This window comes from Pseudopipra pipra, chromosome 1 (genome assembly GCF_036250125.1).
Source record: "Pseudopipra pipra isolate bDixPip1 chromosome 1, bDixPip1.hap1, whole genome shotgun sequence".
Classification (NCBI taxonomy): domain Eukaryota; kingdom Metazoa; phylum Chordata; class Aves; order Passeriformes; family Pipridae; genus Pseudopipra; species Pseudopipra pipra.
Genome location: NC_087549.1, coordinates 776,021 through 794,364, shown reverse-complemented (window position 1 = coordinate 794,364; position 18,344 = coordinate 776,021). Strand labels below are relative to the sequence as shown.

Sequence of the window (18,344 nt, the reverse complement as noted above, 5' to 3'; positions counted from 1 at the left end):
GTGAGGTGCAAGTAGGGCAACCATCAGGCGAGGTGCTTTGCTTGCAGGAGATATTGGTGCAAGAGTGAGAAGGGCAGGTGCAGGGGGTGTCAGTTTTGTTGGCAAGGACCCTCAGCAGGTGCCGGAGCAGCCCAGGCCTGCCAGGCCAGAGCAGCCCAGGCCTCCCAGGCCGTAGCCAAAGCCACGGCCATAGCCCAGGCCGTAGCCTCCGGCCCCAAAGCCGCCGGAGATGGGCTGTCCCTGGACGTTGAGCTCCGTGCCCAGGGCAGCCCCTGCGGTGGATCCAACGAAGGTACTCTGGGGGAAGGAGGTCATGATGGGCCCTGGGAAGGTGACGCGGACGGGGGAGGGCTGGATGAGGACGGTGGAGTCCTGGCACTGCCTGACACAGGGCTCGTTGCAGCTGTTGGCCAGCGGGGTGGGTCCGCAGGGGCGGCAGAGGTCGTAGCAGGCCATGGGTGTGGTGTGGAGGGGCCCTGGGAGGGCAAGAGAAGAGAAGGTGAGAGCAGAGAGGGGTGTGAGGCAGGTGGGGGCGGTGGGGGTGCTCGGGGCGGTGTTGCAGGAGGGCTGGTCAGTGGGGAGGCTGGTGTGGGGCTGTGGGGAGGCGTGAGGGCTGCTGAGGCTGGGTCCGAGCGTGCTGGCCAAGAGGGGCCAGGGGGGCGGTGTGGCAGGAGCAGGAGGGGGTTGTGAGGGGCTGGAGGCTCACCTGGTTGTGGGCAGAGAAGGCAGGAGAAGGCTTGAGGAGAAGCGTGGCAGGGAGAGAGGCGCTGGGCCGGCTTTTATGCTGCTCCCGCAGGGGCGGCACAGCCTTGGCCCAGCCCTGTCAGCTGGCGGCAGCTTTGAGGAGTTCTCATTTAGGAGCATTTCCATGGAATTTGTGTGTTGTGGCATATTGGAGACATGACCAAAGCCCTGGAGAGTTGGGGTGTCAGCAGTGAGGTCACCCCGTGTCCCTCGTGTGCTGTGGTTTGTGAGTGTGTTGTGAGGAGAGGCCCCATTCCCTCACAACCCTGCCAGCTTGCTTTGGCTCTGGAGGTGTGCCCTTGGTGAGGAGCTGCCCCTTCCATTGCATTTGCTCCTTGCCCACCTTTCTCCCAGCTGGCTCAGCCTGTCCTTAGGTCGGGCCTTTCTCACTGGCTTTGCTCTGGGATGGGCTCGTTTACATCCCGGGCTCACAGGGCTTGTGCTCCCCAGTGAGAAGGCTGGAAAGAGGTTGTGGGGTACTACAGGCCTTTCAGTCTGACCTGAGTGCCAGGGAAGTTTCTGGAGCAGGTCACTTTGAGTGCCATCACATAGCACTTGTAGGACAAGGAGGGGATCTGGCCCAGCCATGATGGGTTTGTGAAAGGCAGGTGCTGCTTGAGCAAGGTGAGCTCCTTGTAGGCCAAGGTGAGCCACTGAGTGGGTGAGGTGGGGTGTGTTTTCCTTTCCACAGTGCTCCCTTTCCATGTGCTCCTCTTGCAGACGTGTCCTTGTGGCAGCAGCTTTGAAGGGAGAGTTGGTATTTGGGAGGTTGTGCCTGGAATGTGCTTGTGGGGGCACTTGGCAGGTGCAGACACTGCCCAGGAGAGGTGGGGTGTCCTCTGTGAGGTCACCTGATGTCACTCCCGTGCTGTGGGTTTGTGGAGTTCTGGGATTCCATGTCCTGCCCTTGAGGCCGTGTCTGTCTGACCTTGGTGGCAGCTTTGATGAGTTGGGATTTGGGAGGGTTGGATGGTTGGATGTGTGTCAGGGAGGGCTGAAGAAACAAAAAGGCCAAGGAAATTGGTGGTGTCATCAGTGAGGTCCCCCCGTGTCCCTGGTGTGCTGTGGTTTGTGGGGACCTGGTGAAGATGAGGCCCCAAAGGCTGCCAGGCAGAGCTGCCCCCCTGGAGCCCAGGGCAGAGTTTGCAGGGGGTTTGTCAGGCGAGCAGTGAGTGTTGCTGGGCAAGGGGAAGCCCTGCAGGAAGGTTTGCTGTGTCACTGGGTGCACCTGTGCCCTCAGGGCCTGAGGTGCTGCAGCCAGGAATGCTGAGGGAGCTGCCTGATGTGCTGGGGAGGCCACTCTGCTCCTCTTGCCATCAGCTGCTCATGGTGCCAGTGCCTGGAGCGCTTCCTGAGGGCTGAAAGAGAGCTCCTGGCTTGGTTTGTGGAGGAAGAGCAGCAGTGACTCCCTGGCTAACTGGCATGTGGTCAGGCTGCCCTCATTGCCAGGGTTACGGTCCCTTGGGATCTCTCACATTTACAGGACATGATACTCTCTCATTGAAACTGTATTTCGTGACCTCATTAAGAAAAGCAATAAACAAACAACAGAGTGGGTTTGGTCCCTTTTTGCCCAGGCTGGTCTGTGACATCAGTTCACTGGTTCACCATTCAGGCCATAAGCTTTCATAATTTATAAGCCCTAATTCTTAATATCTTTTTCTTGTGAGGAAAAACCTGTAATTACCAGAGGAGGCTCAATGTGCTTCTCTCTCCTTGTCTGTCCTGCTGTGGGTGTTCCTGAATCATATGGAGAAGCCTCAGAGCCTGAGCAGAGCAGCTGCTGGTGGATCTGCTCCAACTGCTTTTGTGGCTGATCTGATGTTCTGAACCTTGCACACTGGAGGCTTGACCTCCCCCATTTCCATCAGGATCATGGATTAAGTGCGAGCTCTGCAAGACTGTGGATGACACCAAGCTGACTGTTGTGGTTGGTTGTCGAGGGGGAAGGGATGGCAGCCAGAGGGGCCTGGAGAGGCTGGGGAGGAGGACCTGTGTGATGCTCCTGGAATTCAAGAGGGCCAAGAGCTTGTGGGTTGTGTGAGTCCCTAACAGGGCTCCAGGCTGGTGGTGGCTGGTTTGAGAGCAGCTTGGAGAAGGCTTGGAGGGTGTTGGTGAGTGAAGAACTGACTGGGAGCCAGGAACGTGCCCTGGCAGCCCAGAGAGCCCCCGTGTGCTGGGCTCCTGGCCACAGTGTGGGCAGCAGGGAGAGGGAGGGGATTGTGCCCCTCTGCTCCTTTCTGGGGAGACTGGAGTTGTGTGTTCAGCTCTGGGAGCCTGAGGAGAAGGAAAGCAGGGACCTGTTGGTGGGATGCAGAGTAGAGCCTTGGGGATGATGAAGGGCTGGAGCTCCCAGTTTCCATGGAGACTGAAGCCAACCCAAACTGAGAGTTTGTGTGCGAGGTGTGGGTGGTGTGTCCAAGGCTGTGTTTGGGCAAGGGAAGAGTTTGTGTCCCATTGTGGAAGGCCCTTCTGTACCAGTCTCTGTTGAGGCTGGTGAAATATTTCCTAGGAGAGAGCTGGTCCCTTTCCCACCCATCCAATGGCATCTGTTGCCTGAGCTCTGTGCCAAATGAAATTCAAGGAGTCTTGGAGGAAGAAAGGATGAGGAGGCCTGTCATGTTTTGCTGCAGGAGAACTTTATTGAGAGAAAGAGTGAAAGGGCAGAGAAGACAGTGGAAGGGAGAAGGTCTGAGGTGCAGTAGGGCAACCATCAGCTGAGGTACTTGTGTTGTAGCAGATTTTGGCAGAGCCGGAGCTTGTGTTGTGAGGGAAGTTGTGGAGGGCCCTCAGCAGGTGGAGCATCCCAGGCCTCCCAAACCAGAGCAGCCCAGGCCTCCCAGGCCGTAGCCAAAGCCACGGCCATAGCCCAGGCCGTAGCCAAAGCCACCAGAGATGGGCTGTCCCTGGACGTTGAGCTCCGTGCCCAGGGCAGCCCCTGCGGTGGATCCGACGAAGGAGCTCTGGGGGAAGGAGGTCATGATGGGCCCTGGGAAGGTGACGCGGACGGGGGAGGGCTGGATGAGGACGGTGGAGTCCTGGCACTGCCTGACACAGGGCTCGTTGCAGCTGTTGGCCAGCGGGGTGGGTCCGCAGGGGCGGCAGAGGTCGTAGCAGGCCATGGGTGTGGTGTGGAGGGGCCCTGGGAGGGCAAGAGAAGAGAAGGTGAGAGCAGAGAGGGGTGTGAGGCAGGTGCGGGTGGTGGGGGTGCTCGGGGCGGTGTTGCAGGAGGGCTGGTCAGTGGGGAGGCTGGTGTGGGGCTGTGGGGAGGCGTGAGGGCTGCTGAGGCTGGGTCCGAGTGTGCTGGCCGAGAGGGGCCAGGGGGGCGGTGTGGCAGGAGCAGGAGGGGGTTGTGAGGGGCTGGAGGCTCACCTGGTGGTGGGTAGAGAAGGCAGGAGAAGGCTTGAGGAGAAGCGTGGCAGGGAGAGAGGCGCTGGGCCGGCTTTTATGCTGCTCCCGCAGGGGCGGCACAGCCTTGGCCCAGCCCTGTCAGCTGGCGGCAGCTTTGAGGAGCTGGGATTTGGGAGTTTTGGATTGTTGGATGTGTGTCAGGGAGGGCTGAATAAAGAATTAGAGCCCAGGAGAGGTGTGATGTCATTAGTTCGGTGATTTTGTGGTTTTCCTGGGCTGTGGTTTGTGGGTGCTTTGTGCTGACTGGGCCCCCTCTTGTTCTGTGTGACTGGATGTCCATCAGTCATTGTGTTGCACCCAGGAATGCTGAGGGAGTCATTTGATGTCCTGGGGAGGTCACTCTCCATCAACTTGGAACGGTCATAGTCCTTTGGAGCAATTCTTGAGAGATGAAAGAGAGCTCATCCCCTGGAATCGTGATTGAGATCAAGAGAGAGGACCTGGAAACCTTGAGGCGCCTCTTCAGGCTGAATTCAGGCTGGTCCGGTTCCATTCCTATGGTCCACTTGGATTTCTGAAATTTTCATGACCAGGTACTTGGTCATTTAAATTTCATTTCTTGACCTTCTGAAGAAATACAATAAAAAAAGAACCACTGGGGCTCCATCCCTTTCTGCCCTGGCTGCTCTGTGACGCCAGTTCCCTTCTTCCGCATTCAAGCCAGGAGGTTTCCTAACTTTGGACCGGTAAGTTGTAACATCCTGTACCTGAGAATAAAAAATTATAATTCCTAGTGATTGTTCAGTGGGCTCCTCTCTCCTCTTGTGTCATGGTGCGGACATTGCTTTGTGGAATTCTGTGATTCCATGTCCTGCCCTTGAGGCCGTGTCCATCTGACCTTGGCAGCAGCTTTGAACTGTGAGTATTAGAGGGTAAAGTCTGGAGTTGATGGTTCGTGTCAGGGAGGGCTGAAGATGTGAGCAAAGCTTTGGAGAGGTGGGGTGTGATGAGTGAGGTGCCCCCGTGTCCCTGGTGTGCTGTGGTTTGGGGGTGTGTTGTGAGGAGGGGCCCCAAAGCATCCCAGCCCTGTCAGGCTGCTCTGGAGTTTCACAGGTGTTGCCCCTTCCCTCCCCTTCCATTCCTCTCCCCTTTGCTTCCACCTGGCTCATCCTGACACTGGACCTGACTTTTCCTGCTGACTGTGCTCTCTGGGGGTTTTGGTGCCCCTCCTGCTTTGAAGGTTTTGATAGCTGGGGCCTTTTGGGCCCTCTCCTGGGCTGAGTGGCAGGGAGCGAGGTCCCTGCTCTGGGCTTCTTTTCTGTCTGAGGGGCAGCAAGAGGATTTGGAGGTGTCCAGGGTTGTTGGACACAAGCATTGCGTGATGCCAGAGAGTGCAAACAAGGCCGGGCTGTGTCAGTGCCCAGTGTGGTGGGGTGAGAAGTGTGTGCAGGGCTGGGCCCAGAGCCTTGGGCTGAGTGTGCCAAAGTGCAGATGGGAACAAGTGTGCAGTGCTGTAGCCCAGGAGCTGCATCCATTGGGCCAAGACTGCAAAGATGAGTGGTGATGGCCATGGCCACGCCCTGGAGTTGAGCAAGGGCAGGGGCCAAGTCCTGTTTGTGGGGAGGGGTCAGCCTAGGTAGGAGGAAAGGCTGGAGATGAACTGGATCAACTGTTTTCATAGAATTAATCTCTTATTAGGACCAGATTTTGTGTTCCTGGTGGAGAACAAATGGCCCAAGAGGTGGCCATGAACCCGTGTGGGAAAAGGAGTCTGCAGGTGAGGATTGGGCAAGGTGTGATCAAGCAGTGGGAGGTGACTCTTGCTGCCTCCTCAGCACTGGGGATGTGCCATGTGAGGTCTGTGGGCAGTGCTGGGCTCTCCAGTGGAAGAAGCTGATGGACTTGGGGAATGCAGAGCAGTTGAGGAGCATCAAGATTCTAAAGAGGCCAGAGGATGTTGGATAGAGGAGAGGCTGAGAGAGCTGGGACTGGCAGGAGGAGACAGGGCTGGCCAGGGGAGTGTCCTGAGTGTGTGTGAATCCCTGCTGGCAGGGACTGAAGTGGAGGGAGCCCAGCTCTTGTCAGCAGAACACACGGGCAGGACAAGGGGCCCTGGACACAAGGGAAACAGATGGAATTGCATGGGCAAAGAAGACAAGGCTTGTTGTGTGTGAGGGAGGTGAGAGAGTGGCAGAGGAGGTGGAGTCTGTGTGCCTGGAGCTGTAACACTGAACTGGCCATGGTCCTGGCCAAGCTGCTCTTGCGGGGTTGGTTTGAGCAGGAGGGTTGAAGCACTTGCACTGCATCCTGGCCAAGTGGCTGATGTTGTGTCTGTGCTGGGCAGGTTGAAGAGTCGTGGTGGGGAAGAGAGTTTGTGCAGTGTGTGCTGGCGCAGAGAGACTTTGGCAGAGGCGTGTGCAGGAGAACCTTGTTGTGTGGAAGCCTTTGGTGTAGCAGGTGATGGGTTTGTGCCATGTTGTGGCAGGGCCCCTCCAACCCTGTTCCATTGCCCATCTGTGTTAGTGCTGGTGACAGATTTGCTAAGAAAGGTGTTGTGGCCTTTTCCCAGATTCCCAATGGCTGTAGAGCCCTGGCCTTGTGCCGAGTGAGGATGTGAAACCATTGGAATGAAAAAAGAGGAGGCCTGAGAGACTTTGATGCAGGAGAATTTTATTGAGTCAAAGGAGTGAAGAGACAGGAGCAGGGAGTGGGATGGGCGAGGTGTGAGGTGCAAGTAGGGCGACCATCAGCCGAGGTGCTTTGCTTGCAGGAGATATTGGTGTAAGAGTGAGAAGGGCAGGTGCAGGGGGTGTCAGCTGTGATGGCAAAGACCCTCAGCAGGTGCCGGAGCAGCCCAGGCCTGCCAGGCCAGAGCAGCCCAGGCCTCCCAGGCCGTAGCCAAAGCCACGGCCATAGCCCAGGCCGTAGCCTCCGGCCCCAAAGCCGCCGGAGATGGGCTGTCCCTGGACATTGAGCTCCGTGCCCAGGGCAGCCCCTGCGGTGGATCCAACGAAGGTACTCTGGGGGGAGGAGGTCATGATGGGCCCTGGGAAGGTGACGCGGACGGGGGAGGGCTGGATGAGGACGGTGGAGTCCTGGCACTGCCTGACACAGGGCTCGTTGCAGCTGTTGGCCAGCGGGGTGGGTCCGCAGGGGCGGCAGAGGTCGTAGCAGGCCATGGGTGTGGTGTGCAGGGGCCCTGGGAGGGCAGGCAAGAGAAGGTGAGAGAAGGTGAGAGCAGAGAGGGGTGTGAGGCAGGTGGGGGCGGTGGGGGTGCTCGGGGCGGTGTTGCAGGAGGGCTGGTCAGTGGGGAGGCTGGTGTGGGGCTGTGGGGAGGCGTGAGGGCTGCTGAGGCTGGGGCAGAGCGTGCTGGCCGAGAGGGGCCAGGGGGGCGGTGTGGCAGGAGCAGGAGGGGGTTGTGAGGGGCTGGAGGCTCACCTGGTTGTGGGCAGAGAAGGCAGGAGAAGGCTTGAGGAGAAGTGTGGCAGGGAGAGAGGCGCTGGGCCGGCTTTTATGCTGCTCCCGCAGGGGCGGCACAGCCTTGGCCCGGCCCTTGGGGCATTTCTCAGGCAGCAGCTCTTGCCTGGCCCAGCCTGGTGAGTCCTGAGCTGGGCGCTGTTTTCTGTCCCCACCTCTGCAATGTCATGTCCTGCCCTTGAGGCTGTGTCCATCTCACCTTGGCGGCAACTTTTGAGACTGAGCTGTAATTGGGAGGATTTGCATGGGAAGTGCATTTCAGGGAGGTTTGTAAACCTGAGTGAAGCTTTGCAGGCAGAGGTGTCATTAGTGAGGTTACCTCATGACACTCGTCTGCTGTGGTTTGTGGTTCTGTTGTGCAGAGTGAACTCTCTTCTATGTGACTGAATGTACATAAATCATTTTACTGCACTCAGGAATGCTGAGGAAGCTGCTTTTTGTTCCTGGGAGGAGGTCACTCTCCTGTGACCTGGAAAGGTCATGGTGCCTGGGAGCACTTCCTGATGGCTGAAGGAGAGCTCATTGTCCCCCTGTCTTGAACAGGATCCAGACAGATGATCTGGAATACTCAAGGTTGGTCAGGGCGAGCTCCTACCCACTGTTATGTTCCATATGGATCTTCCAAAGTTGCCCAACAGCAGATTCTGTCATTTAAACTGTGTTTCTTCAGCTCATGAATAATCCAGTGACCAAACAGCAAACTCAGGCTGGATAATTTTTTTGCCCAGGCTGGTCTATGACCTTAATTTACGTATCCTGTATTTTTGTCATAAGGTTTTTTGAACCTGTAAGTTTTCCTGTCTTGCAGCTCTGAGCCAAACGCAATAATTGTTATTAGGAGGTCAGTGGGCTCCCCTTTATTCCTCTGCCATGGTGTGAGTGATCCTGTGTGACCCGGGGAAGCATGAAAGCCTCAGCAGTGCAGCTGCTGCTTCAAGATCTGCTTCTGGATCTGCTTCAGTATCTGTTTTGAGGGGGCTGATATTCTGAACCTTCCAGGTTGGAGCTTTTGTCTTACACCATTTCCATCCATTCCTGTATTCTGACCACACTACCAGGGGAAAGGAAGAGCCTTCAGAAGAGGGCAATTTGCAGGGGACAGTGGCTGCACAATGGCCTTTGGCTCTTGCTGGCCACTTGTCCTGCTTGCAGAGCATGGATCAAAGTGTGGGAGAGAAGTGGCGCTGCCCTGGAGCCCTGGGGCCCAGCGCTGGGGATGGGTCAGCAGGCAGATGGAGCCCCAGTCACTGTCCCCCTTGGAGCTCTGTCATCCCCCAGGGCTTCCCCCACGGCTGCCTGTGCTGCTCCTCCACAGCTGGACAATTGTCTTGTCCAGGAGGGTGCAGTGAGGGACAGGAGCATCAACCTGACTAAAAGCCCAACAAACTGCATCCACCACATTCCCTTCATGCCTGAGTGGAGGGGCATAAACACAGAAGGATATGAAATGAGGCAGGAGAGACTTTCCCTTAGTGAGCCCCCCCTGACTTTTCCTGATGGTTGCATTGTCCTTTCAAAGCCTTCCAGTTCCACCCTGTAGGATCTTCTGCCCAATTTTCCAGGTGCTCTGGATAGAGGGACAGGTTTGCAGTTGCCTGCATCTTCCCTGAGTGCCTTTGCTAAGTGGGGCTGAGTTGGGCTGGTTGCAGCCTGCCAGGAGCTGTGCTGAGTGCCAGCAGCTGCCGAAATGCAGGGGAGCTGAGTGTGCTGAGGGTTGTCCCCCAGGGCAGCAGAGGTGTTGGGGAGGAAGAGGAGGGGAGGCAGGAAGGGGATGTGTGTCTGGGCGTTGCTGGGGCTGCAGGGCCTGGCAGGCAAGAGGCAGCTGGGCCAGTGCAGGGCTGGGCTGGGGGTGCCAGGGAGTGCGGGGGTCTCAGGGATCCCCCCAGAGAGGGGGGTTGTGTCACTGGATGTGCAATAGTCCATGGGGAAAGGTGGGGTGAAGCGTGGAGTGCTGAGGGAGGGACCTGATTTTCCAGCACTGCAAAGAGATGAATCTGATGGAATTCAGCAGGGAAATGCCAAGTCCTGTTTCTGCAGAGGACTCTTCCTTGTGGCAGCAGTGGCTGCGGAGCAATTAGACAGAAAGCAACCCAGCAGAGATGGACCTTGTGGTAATGGTGGAGAACCAAAGGATCCTGGACTGAGTGACTCAAGAGCAGTGTAGGGCCACAGGGGTTTTGAAGGGGTGCAGGAGCTTTTCATAAGTGGAGAGGGTGAGAGAGTTGGGAACACTTAGTGAGGAGTCAAAAATGTGCCCTGGGTCATCTTAGGTGTGTATGAATCCGTGATGGCAGGAATGAAGTGAAGGGAGCCGGGCTCTTGAGAGTCCTGCCCAGTAGCAGAAGAGCTGGCCATGAGCACAAGTGAAAATGAATGGAATTCCATGGGCAAAGAAGGCAGTTTGAGGGTGTTCATAGTGTGGAAGAGGTTGTGGAGTCTCCATCCTGAGAGATCTAAAACTGAACTGGCCACAGCACTGGAAATGCTGCTCTCTCTGGCTCTGCTTGTGAAGAGGGGTAAAGCATTTGCTCTCCAGAGTTTTTGTCAAAGTCTATGATCTTGTAACTGTGTTTGCTGAAGGGTTTGAGAATCCTGCTGGGGAAGAGAGTTTGTGCAGTGTGTGTTGAAATAGAGGGACTTTGGCAGAGGGGTGTGCAGGAGAGCATTGCTGTGTGGAAGCCTTTGGTGTAGGTGATGGGTTTGTCCCATATTTTGGAAGGCCCCCCACGCTGTGCCAGTCTGTGTGTTAGTACTGGTGGCACAATTGTTAAGAAAGGCCTTGTGGTCCTTTTCCACAAACCCTGATGGCCTCATGAGCCCTGGCGTTGTACTCCTTAAGACTGTGAGACAATTGAAAGAAAAAATTAAGAGGAGACATCAGAGGCTGTGATGCAGGAGAACTTTATTGAGACTAAAGAGTAAAAAGAAAGGAGCAGCCAGGGGAAGGGATCCGGTCTGAGGTGCAAATAGGGCGACCATCAGCTGAGGTCCCTCCCTTGCAGGAGATTCTTGCAGAGCCCTGAGATCTTGCTGCTCCCCTTGTTGGGAGCAGCCCAGTGGAGGTAGCCAATGGTGTGTGGTTTGTGAGAAGGTGTTTGCAGCAGAGGGGACTGGCCAGAGCCGAAGGGGCGCTGGAGAGAAGGAAGGGGGAGAAGAGGAGGAGGGAGCTGGGCCATGTTTGCAGGCAGTGCAGGCTGGCCCCTTGGGTGTTTCCTTGCTTGGAGCCCTGAGAGCAGGAGCTGGAAGTGCTGAGCCCATTGGAGAGCCTGGGCACGAAGATGAATCCCTGTTCCATGTGGTGACTTGCAGGTCCGGGATGGTTGTTGTTGGGGCAGTTGTTTGGGGCCTCAACAGATGCCGTAGCAGCCCCTGTTGGCGTAGCAGCCCAGGCCTCCCAGGCCGTAGCCAAAGCCACGGCCATAGCCCAGGCCGTAGCCTCCGGCCCCAAAGCCGCCGGAGATGGGCTGTCCCTGGACGTTGAGCTCCGTGCCCAGGGCAGCCCCTGCAGTGGATCCGACGAAGGAGCTCTGGGGGAAGGAGGTCATGATGGGCCCTGGGAAGGTGACGCGGACGGGGGAGGGCTGGATGAGGACGGTGGAGTCCTGGCACTGCCTGACACAGGGCTCGTTGCAGCTGTTGGCCAGCGGGGTGGGTCCGCAGGGGCGGCAGAGGTCGTAGCAGGCCATGGGTGTGGTGTGGAGGGGCCCTGGGAGGGCAGGCAAGAGAAGGGGAGAGAAGGTGAGAGCAGAGAGGGGTGTGAGGCAGGTGGGGGCGGTGGGGGTGCTCGGGGCGGTGTTGCAGGAGGGCTGGTCAGTGGGGAGGCTGGTGTGGGGCTGTGGGGAGGCGTGAGGGCAGGAGGGGGTTGTGAGGGGCTGGAGGCTCACCTGGTGGTGGGCAGAGAAGGCAGGAGAAGGCTTGAGGAGAAGCGTGGCAGGGAGAGAGGCGCTGGGCCGGCTTTTATGCTGCTCCCGCAGGGGCGGCACAGCCTTGGCCCAGCCCTGTCAGCTGGCGGCAGCTTTGAGGAGTTGGGATTTGGGAGGGTTGGATTGTTGGCTGAAGAAACAGTTAAAGCCCAGGAGAGGTGTGATGTCATCACTGAGGTGATTTTGTGGCCCTCGTGTACTGTGGTTTGTGGGTGCTTTGTGCTGACTGGGCCACCTCTTCGGTGTGACTGAATGTCCCTCAGTCATTGTGTCGCACCCAGGAATGCTGAGGGAGCCATTTGATGTCCTGGGGAGGTCACTCTCCATCAGCTTGGAAAGGTCCTAGTCCTTTGGAGCAATTCTTGAGGGATGAAAGAGAGCTCATCCCCTGGAATCATGATGTAGATCAGGGGAGATGACCTGGAAAACTTGAGGCTGCTCAGGCTGAATTCAGGCTGGTCAGGTTGCATTCCTATGGTTCATTTGGATTTTTGAAATTTTCCTCACAAGGTACTTGGTCATTTAAACTTTATTTCTTGACCTTATGAAGAAATAGAATTAAGAAACACCCAACAGTGCTCAATCCCTTTTTTCCCTGGCTGGTCTGTTGCGCCAATTCCCTTCGTCCGCATTCAAGCTATGAGGTTTTGTAGGAGTTGGGTTTTAGGAACGATGGTGGATGAGGCATCCTGTGAAATGAAGTCCAGAAATACTCCCATGCACATGGGAAACGAGATACCCCTGGTGTTTGGTCAAGGGTGTCACATGTCACTATTAGAACCCATATAAAAGGTGGTGTCTCATTTGAATAAAGAGCATTTTGCGGTTGAACCCTCAAGCTAGCTGGGTCCGTATGGCTTCTCTCTCCTCTTCTGTCATTTTGTGGATGTTCCTTTGTGGAATTCTGTGATTCCATGTCCTGCTCTCGAGGCCGCGTCCATCTGACCTTGGTGGCAGCTTTGATGAGTTGGTTGTTGGGAGGATTTACATGAAATATGGGGGTCAGGGCATTTGTCTGATGTGAGCAAAGCACTGGAGAGGTGGGGTGTCATCAGTGAGGTCACCTCGTGTCCCTCGGGGGCTGTGGTTTGTGGGTGAGTTGTTTAGAGGGGCCCCATTCCCTCTCAGCCCTGTCGGGCTGGTCTGGGCTGTGCAGCCGTGCCGGGTGTGAGGGGCTGCCCCTTCAATCCCATTCCTTCCTTCCAGCCTCACTGCCAGCTCACTGAGCCTGTCTTTGAGCCTGGCCTTTGTCACTGGCTGTGCTCTGCTGTCAGCAAGTTGACCCTTTGGGGTCACAGGGCTTGTGCTCTGTTTGAAGATGAGCGTCCAAAGAAGAGTTTGTGCCAGGCATGAGGGGCTTCTCCTTCCATTTTGTTGGATTCCCCTCCAGCTTTCTCCCAGCTCACACAGCCTGGTTTTAGGCTCAGCCTTGCCCACTGGGTGTGCTCTCTGGGGGCCTACTGCTGCTAAGGTTGTATCTGAGTGTATCAGGTTCAGCTGACAAGAGTTCTGCAAATGTGGCTTCTGTGAGAAAGTTCCAGAAGCTTCCCTGGTGACTGACACAGCAAGTTCCCACTGGCTCCATGTTGGATCAGCTGCTGGACAAAGCAGAGGCAATCCTGGTTGATGCAGGGATTCTGTGATCACAGCCTGTTCTGGAAGGGACACAATTAGTGCTCAAGAGGAGCTGGAAGAGAGGAACCATGGGAGAGGAAGAAGTCTGGGGTGATGAAGGGCAGTGCCGAGGGAGGGGAGGAGGTGGCCCAGGGGCTGTAGCAGAATGTGCTGTGCAGCCCGTGGAGCAAAGCATGGTGGGTGAGGCTGTCCCCCCGCAGCCCCTGGAGGTGCAGGGTGGAGCAGAGATGCAGCTGCAGCCCCAGGAGGAGCTGCCAGCAGAGCCAGGGAGTGGCCAAAGAGGCTGTGAGGCCGTGGGGAGGGCGAGCTGGAGCAGGCTCCTGGCAGGACCTGTGGCCCCCTGGAGAGAGGGGCCCGCCATGGAGGAGGTTTGTTGGCAGAGCTTGGGAGCCCCTGCAGAGCCACGTTGGAGCAGCGTGTTCCTGAAGGCCTGAGCCCGTGGGAGGGAGCCAGGCTGGAGCCGTTTGTATGGAAATGCAGCCCATGGGAAGGCCCCCGTTGGAGACTGTGTGTGTGGGATGGAGCCCACGCTGGAGCAGGGGCAGAGTGTGAGGAGGAAGGAACAGCAAAACCAACATGGGATGAACTGCCCCCAAGCCACCTTGTCCATCGCCCTGAGCCACTTGGGGAGAGGGGGCAGAGAACTGGGGAGTGAAGTTGAGCCTGGCTGAAGGGAGGGGTGAAGGGAAGGTATTTAAGGTTTGGTTTTCTGTCCCATTATCTTACTCGAAGGTTTGATTTTTAAGGAATTAAAATAATTTCCCTGGGTGGAGTCTGTTTTGCCCACAATGGTGATTGGTGAGAGCTCTCCCGGTCCTTAACTCCACTCAGGAGCCTTTCTCCATCTTCTTCTCTCTTCTGTCCACTGGAGAGAAGGGACTGAGAGAGGGGCTTGGTGGGCACTTGGCGTCCTGCAAAGATCAACCCCAACCCTGCAGAGCCCCAAATTGTCAGCAGAGCAGGGTCCCAGGCTTGTCCCTGCCCCTGGTTCCAAGGTCTCCAGGCTGTGCCTGAGGAATGCCCAGTGACAGTGACCTCCCAAAGGGGACTTGCTGTGGGACGTGAGAGCAGAGGGATGGGGGCTTAGGGTCACGTGCACAGGTGATGCAGGGCCCCTGGAGAGGGAGGCTGGTGGTGCAGAGACCCCCGGAATGGGTCCCTGTGGGGCCCTGCAGTGAGCAGGGGATGGTGGCCGGGGCATCTCCAGCAGGGATCAGTTGAAGACCCACAAGAAGGTGAGATCCTGGCCCGGGGACTGCCAGGCAGGAGGAATGGGGAGCGGGCAGCCAGAGGGACAGTGCAACCAGGGCCCAGAGCTGGGTGAGCTGAGGACCCTGTGGAAGGGTGGGTGGTGAGCTGGACAGCCTGGATGGGTTCCCCAAGGTCCTTGGAGCATGAGGGGACAAGGACATGGGGTCTTGTGTGGGTGGTCCTGGGATGTGTCTGTGAGGGGAGATGGTGTAAGAGGGACTGGAGGTGTTTGTGGTGGGAGCAAAGGGTTGGGGTGTGCCAGGGAGCGTTGTCATGTCAAAGCCTGAGTGTGATGAGTGATGGGCTGGTGAAACTTTGTGAAAGACCCTCAGGAGCGAGTCAATGTTGCTGGTGGTGGTGACATATTTCCTAGGAGGGGTCTTGTGGCCCTTTTCCACCCACCCCAATGGCCTGTGGAGCTGGCTGTGTAGGGGGTGAAGTTGGAAAAGCCCTGGTAGAATAAAGGAGGAAGAGGCGTCTCAGGCTTTGATGCAGGAGAAGTTTATTGAGACAAAAGAGTGAAAAGACAAGAGAAACAAATGGGAGGGATGTAAGAGCAGTGTTGTGTGGAAGCCTTTGGTGTAGCAGGAGATGGGCTGGTCCCCTGCTCAGAAAGGACCCTCAAGCTGTGCCAGTCTGTGTGTTGGTGGTGGTGTCCTAGTTGTTAAGAAGGATCTTGTGGCTCTTGTGCAGCCACCCCAATGGGCTGTTGAGGCCTGGCTTTGTGCCAAGGGAGTTTGTGAGACCACTGGGAGAAAAAATGACAAGGAGTCATGAGAGGCTGTGATGGAGGAGAACTTTATTGAGACAATAGAGTAAAAAGAAAGGAGCAGCCAGTGAAAGGGAGAAGGTGTGAGGAGCAAGTAGGGTGACCATCAGCCGAGGTGCTTTGCTTGCAGGAGATATTGGTGCCAGAGTGAGAAGGGCAGGTGCAGGGGGTGTCAGCTGTGGTGTCAAGGACCCTCAGCAGGTGCCGGAGCAGCCCAGGCCTGCCAGGCCAGAGCAGCCCAGACCTCCCAGGCCGTAGCCAAAGCCACGGCCATAGCCCAGGCCGTAGCCTTCGGCCCCAAAGCCGCCGGAGATGGGCTGTCCCTGGACGTTGAGCTCCGTGCCCAGGGCAGCCCCTGCGGTGGATCCGACGAAGGTACTCTGGGGGAAGGAGGTCATGATGGGCCCTGGGAAGGTGACGCGGACGGGGGAGGGCTGGATGAGGACGGTGGAGTCCTGGCACTGCCTGACACAGGGCTCGTTGCAGCTGTTGGCCAGCGGGGTGGGTCCGCAGGGGCGGCAGAGGTCGTAGCAGGCCATGGGTGTGGTGTGGAGGGGCCCTGGGAGGGCAGGCAAGAGAAGGTGAGAGAAGGTGAGAGCAGAGAGGGGTGTGAGGCAGGTGGGGGTGGTGGGGGTGCTCGGGGCGGTGTTGCAGGAGGGCTGGTCAGTGGGGAGGCTGGTGTGGGGCTGTGGGGAGGCGTGAGGGCTGCTGAGGCTGGGTCCGAGCGTGCTGGCCGAGAGGGGCCAGGGGGGCGGTGTGTCAGGAGCAGGAGGGGGTTGTGAGGGGCTGGAGGCTCACCTGGTGGTGGGCAGAGAAGGCAGGAGAAGGCTTGAGGAGAAGCGTGGCAGGGAGAGAGGCACTGGGCCGGCTTTTATGCTGCTCCCGCAGGGGCGGCACAGCCTTGGCCCAGCCCTGTCAGCTGGCGGCAGCTTTGAGGAGTTGGGATTCGGGAGGGTTGGAGGGTTTGTTGTGTGTCAATGAGGGCTGAAAAAACAACAAAGCCCAGGAGAGGTGTGATGTCATCAGTGAGGTGATTTTGTGGCCCTCGTGTGCTGTGGTTTCTGGATGTGTTGTGGGTTGTGGATCCTCTTGTTCTGTGTGACTGGGTGTCCATCAGTCATTGTGTTCCACCCAGGAATGCTGAGGGAGCCATTTGATGTCCTGAGGAGGACACTCTCCAATGCCTTGGAAAGGTCACAAAGCCTGGGAGCCCTTCCTGATGGATGAAGGGGAGCTTCTGTTGTTGTCTGTTGAATAGGATCAAGAGAGAGGATCTGGAAAAGCAGAGGCTGCTCAGGCTGAACTTGTTCCATTGTTGTGCTCCATTGGGATTTCTCAAATTTACAGAACAATGTTCTCTTTCATTTAAACTGTATTTTTGGCTTGATTAAGAAATGCAATAAACAAAGACCCAACAGGGCTCGATTCCTTTTTGCCCAGGCTGGTCTGGGATTTCCATTCCCTTTTTCCACATTCAAGCCATGAGGTTCCAGAACTTGTAACCTGTCAGTCTCAGCATTGGGTTGCTGTGAGCAAAAGCCACTAATTGCTGGCAGAGAGCTGGTGTGCTGCTCTCTCCTTTTGTGTCCTGGTGCAGACATTCCTTTGAGGAATCACCTCTGTGATTCCATGTCCTGCCCTTGAGGCCGTGTCCATGTGACCTTGGCGGCAGCTTTGAGGTGAGTGTTGTGTTTGGGAGGATTTGCCTGCCAAGTGTGTGTCAGGCAGGGCTGGAGATGTGAGCAAAGCTTTGGCAGGTGGGTGCCATTGGTGTGGTCAGCCTGTAGCCCTGGTGTGCTGTGATTTGGGGTTGTGTTGGGAAGAGTGGAGCCTCTTCGTGCGTGTGACTGGATGTCCCTCAGTCATTGTGGTGCTCCCAGGAATGCTGAGGGAGCTGGGGGATGTTCAGGGGGGTCACTCTGCAATAGCTTGGAATGGTCACAGTGCCTGGAGGGCTTCCTGATGGTAAAGGAGAGCTCATTTCCCTCCTGACTTGAACAGGACCAAGAGGGAGGAACTGGAGAAAAGTAGAAGCTGCCTGGGCTGAACTTGTTCCAGTGTTCTGTTCCATTTGGATTTCCTAAATTCATGTGACAACATATTCTGTCATTCCAAGTGTATCTTTTTAACTCATTAAGAAATCCAATAAAGAAACAACAAAGTGAACCTGATCCCTTTTTGCCCAGGCTGCTCTGGGACGTCACTTCCCCTATTCCGCATTCAAGCCATGAGGTTTCAGAATTTATAACCCAAAGTTGTAACATCCTGGATCTGTGAGGATAGAACTATACTTACTAGTGGTCAATTGGCAAGCTCCTCTCTCCTTTTCTGTCACAAGAAAGGCATTCTTATGTGGAATTCTGTGAGTCCCTGCCCTGCCCTTGAGGCCGTGTCCATCTGACCTTTGCAGCAGCTTTGAATTGTGAGTATTTGAGGGCAAAGTCTGGAGTTGATGGTGCATGTCAGGGAGGGCTGAAGGTGTGAGCAAAGCTTTGGAGAGGTGGGGTGTGACGAGTGAGATGCCCCCATGTCCCTGGTGTGCTGTGGTTTTGGCGTGTGTTGTGAGGAGGGGTCCCAAAGCATCCCAGCCCTGTCAGGCTGCTCTGGACCTTTTTAGCTGGACCAGACATGAGGAGCTGCCCCTTCATGGCATTCATTCCCTCCCCTCCTTGGTTCCATCTCTCCCAGCCTGTCTCTAGCTCTGGTCTTTCCCACTGGGATTGGGAAAGCAATCCCTGTGATTCCGGGAGGCCTCCTGTGCTGCCCAAAGTCTCGTATTGGTTCATCCATAGCGCTGGTGCCACTGTGGGGTCCAGTGCTGGGCTGTGCTGGGACACGTGGGAAGGGAAAGTAGTGAAGGATGAGGAGAAGACAAGTGAGGAGCAGAGGCAGGAACTGGCGATGTTTAATTTTCTGAAAGAGAGGGGTGACCTGGTTGCTCTCTGGAGTTCCCTGAATGGGGCTCAGAACAAGGAGAGTGTCAGTGTTGTCTCCCTGCTCCCAAGGCATGGGAGGAGAGGAAAAGGCTCAACTTGCCCCAGGGAAGGTTGAGTTGCCTATTGAGTTGCTGGGAAGGGTTGTCAATTCTTGGCACAGCTGTCCAGGGCAGTGGTGGAGTCCCCATCCCTGGAGGGATGTAAAAGCCGTGTAGATGTGGCCCTTGGGGACATGGGTGAAGTGGTTGCTTTGGCCAT

At 56.6% G+C, this 18,344-nt stretch overlaps 3 protein-coding genes across 3 annotated transcripts; all 3 read right to left on the bottom strand.

Annotated features, from left to right (window-relative positions):
• Positions 1-6,929: 6,929 nt before the first annotated feature.
• Positions 6,930-7,274, bottom strand: LOC135405787 (feather keratin B-4-like). The gene has a single exon (XM_064640389.1). The coding sequence runs from the start codon at positions 7,272-7,274 to the stop codon at positions 6,930-6,932; it is 345 nt and encodes a 114-aa protein (XP_064496459.1).
• A 3,169-nt stretch (positions 7,275-10,443) lies between these two features.
• Positions 10,444-11,418, bottom strand: LOC135414148 (feather keratin B-4-like). Its single transcript, XM_064654598.1, has one exon. The coding sequence runs from the start codon at positions 11,256-11,258 to the stop codon at positions 10,920-10,922; it is 339 nt and encodes a 112-aa protein (XP_064510668.1). The 5' UTR covers positions 11,259-11,418; the 3' UTR covers positions 10,444-10,919.
• Positions 11,419-15,250: 3,832 nt separating this feature from the next.
• On the bottom strand, positions 15,251-15,764 carry LOC135414106 (feather keratin B-4-like). Its single transcript, XM_064654459.1, has one exon. It carries the CDS (start codon positions 15,687-15,689, stop codon positions 15,345-15,347), a length of 345 nt encoding a protein of 114 aa, XP_064510529.1. The 5' UTR covers positions 15,690-15,764; the 3' UTR covers positions 15,251-15,344.
• Positions 15,765-18,344: the final 2,580 nt, after the last annotated feature.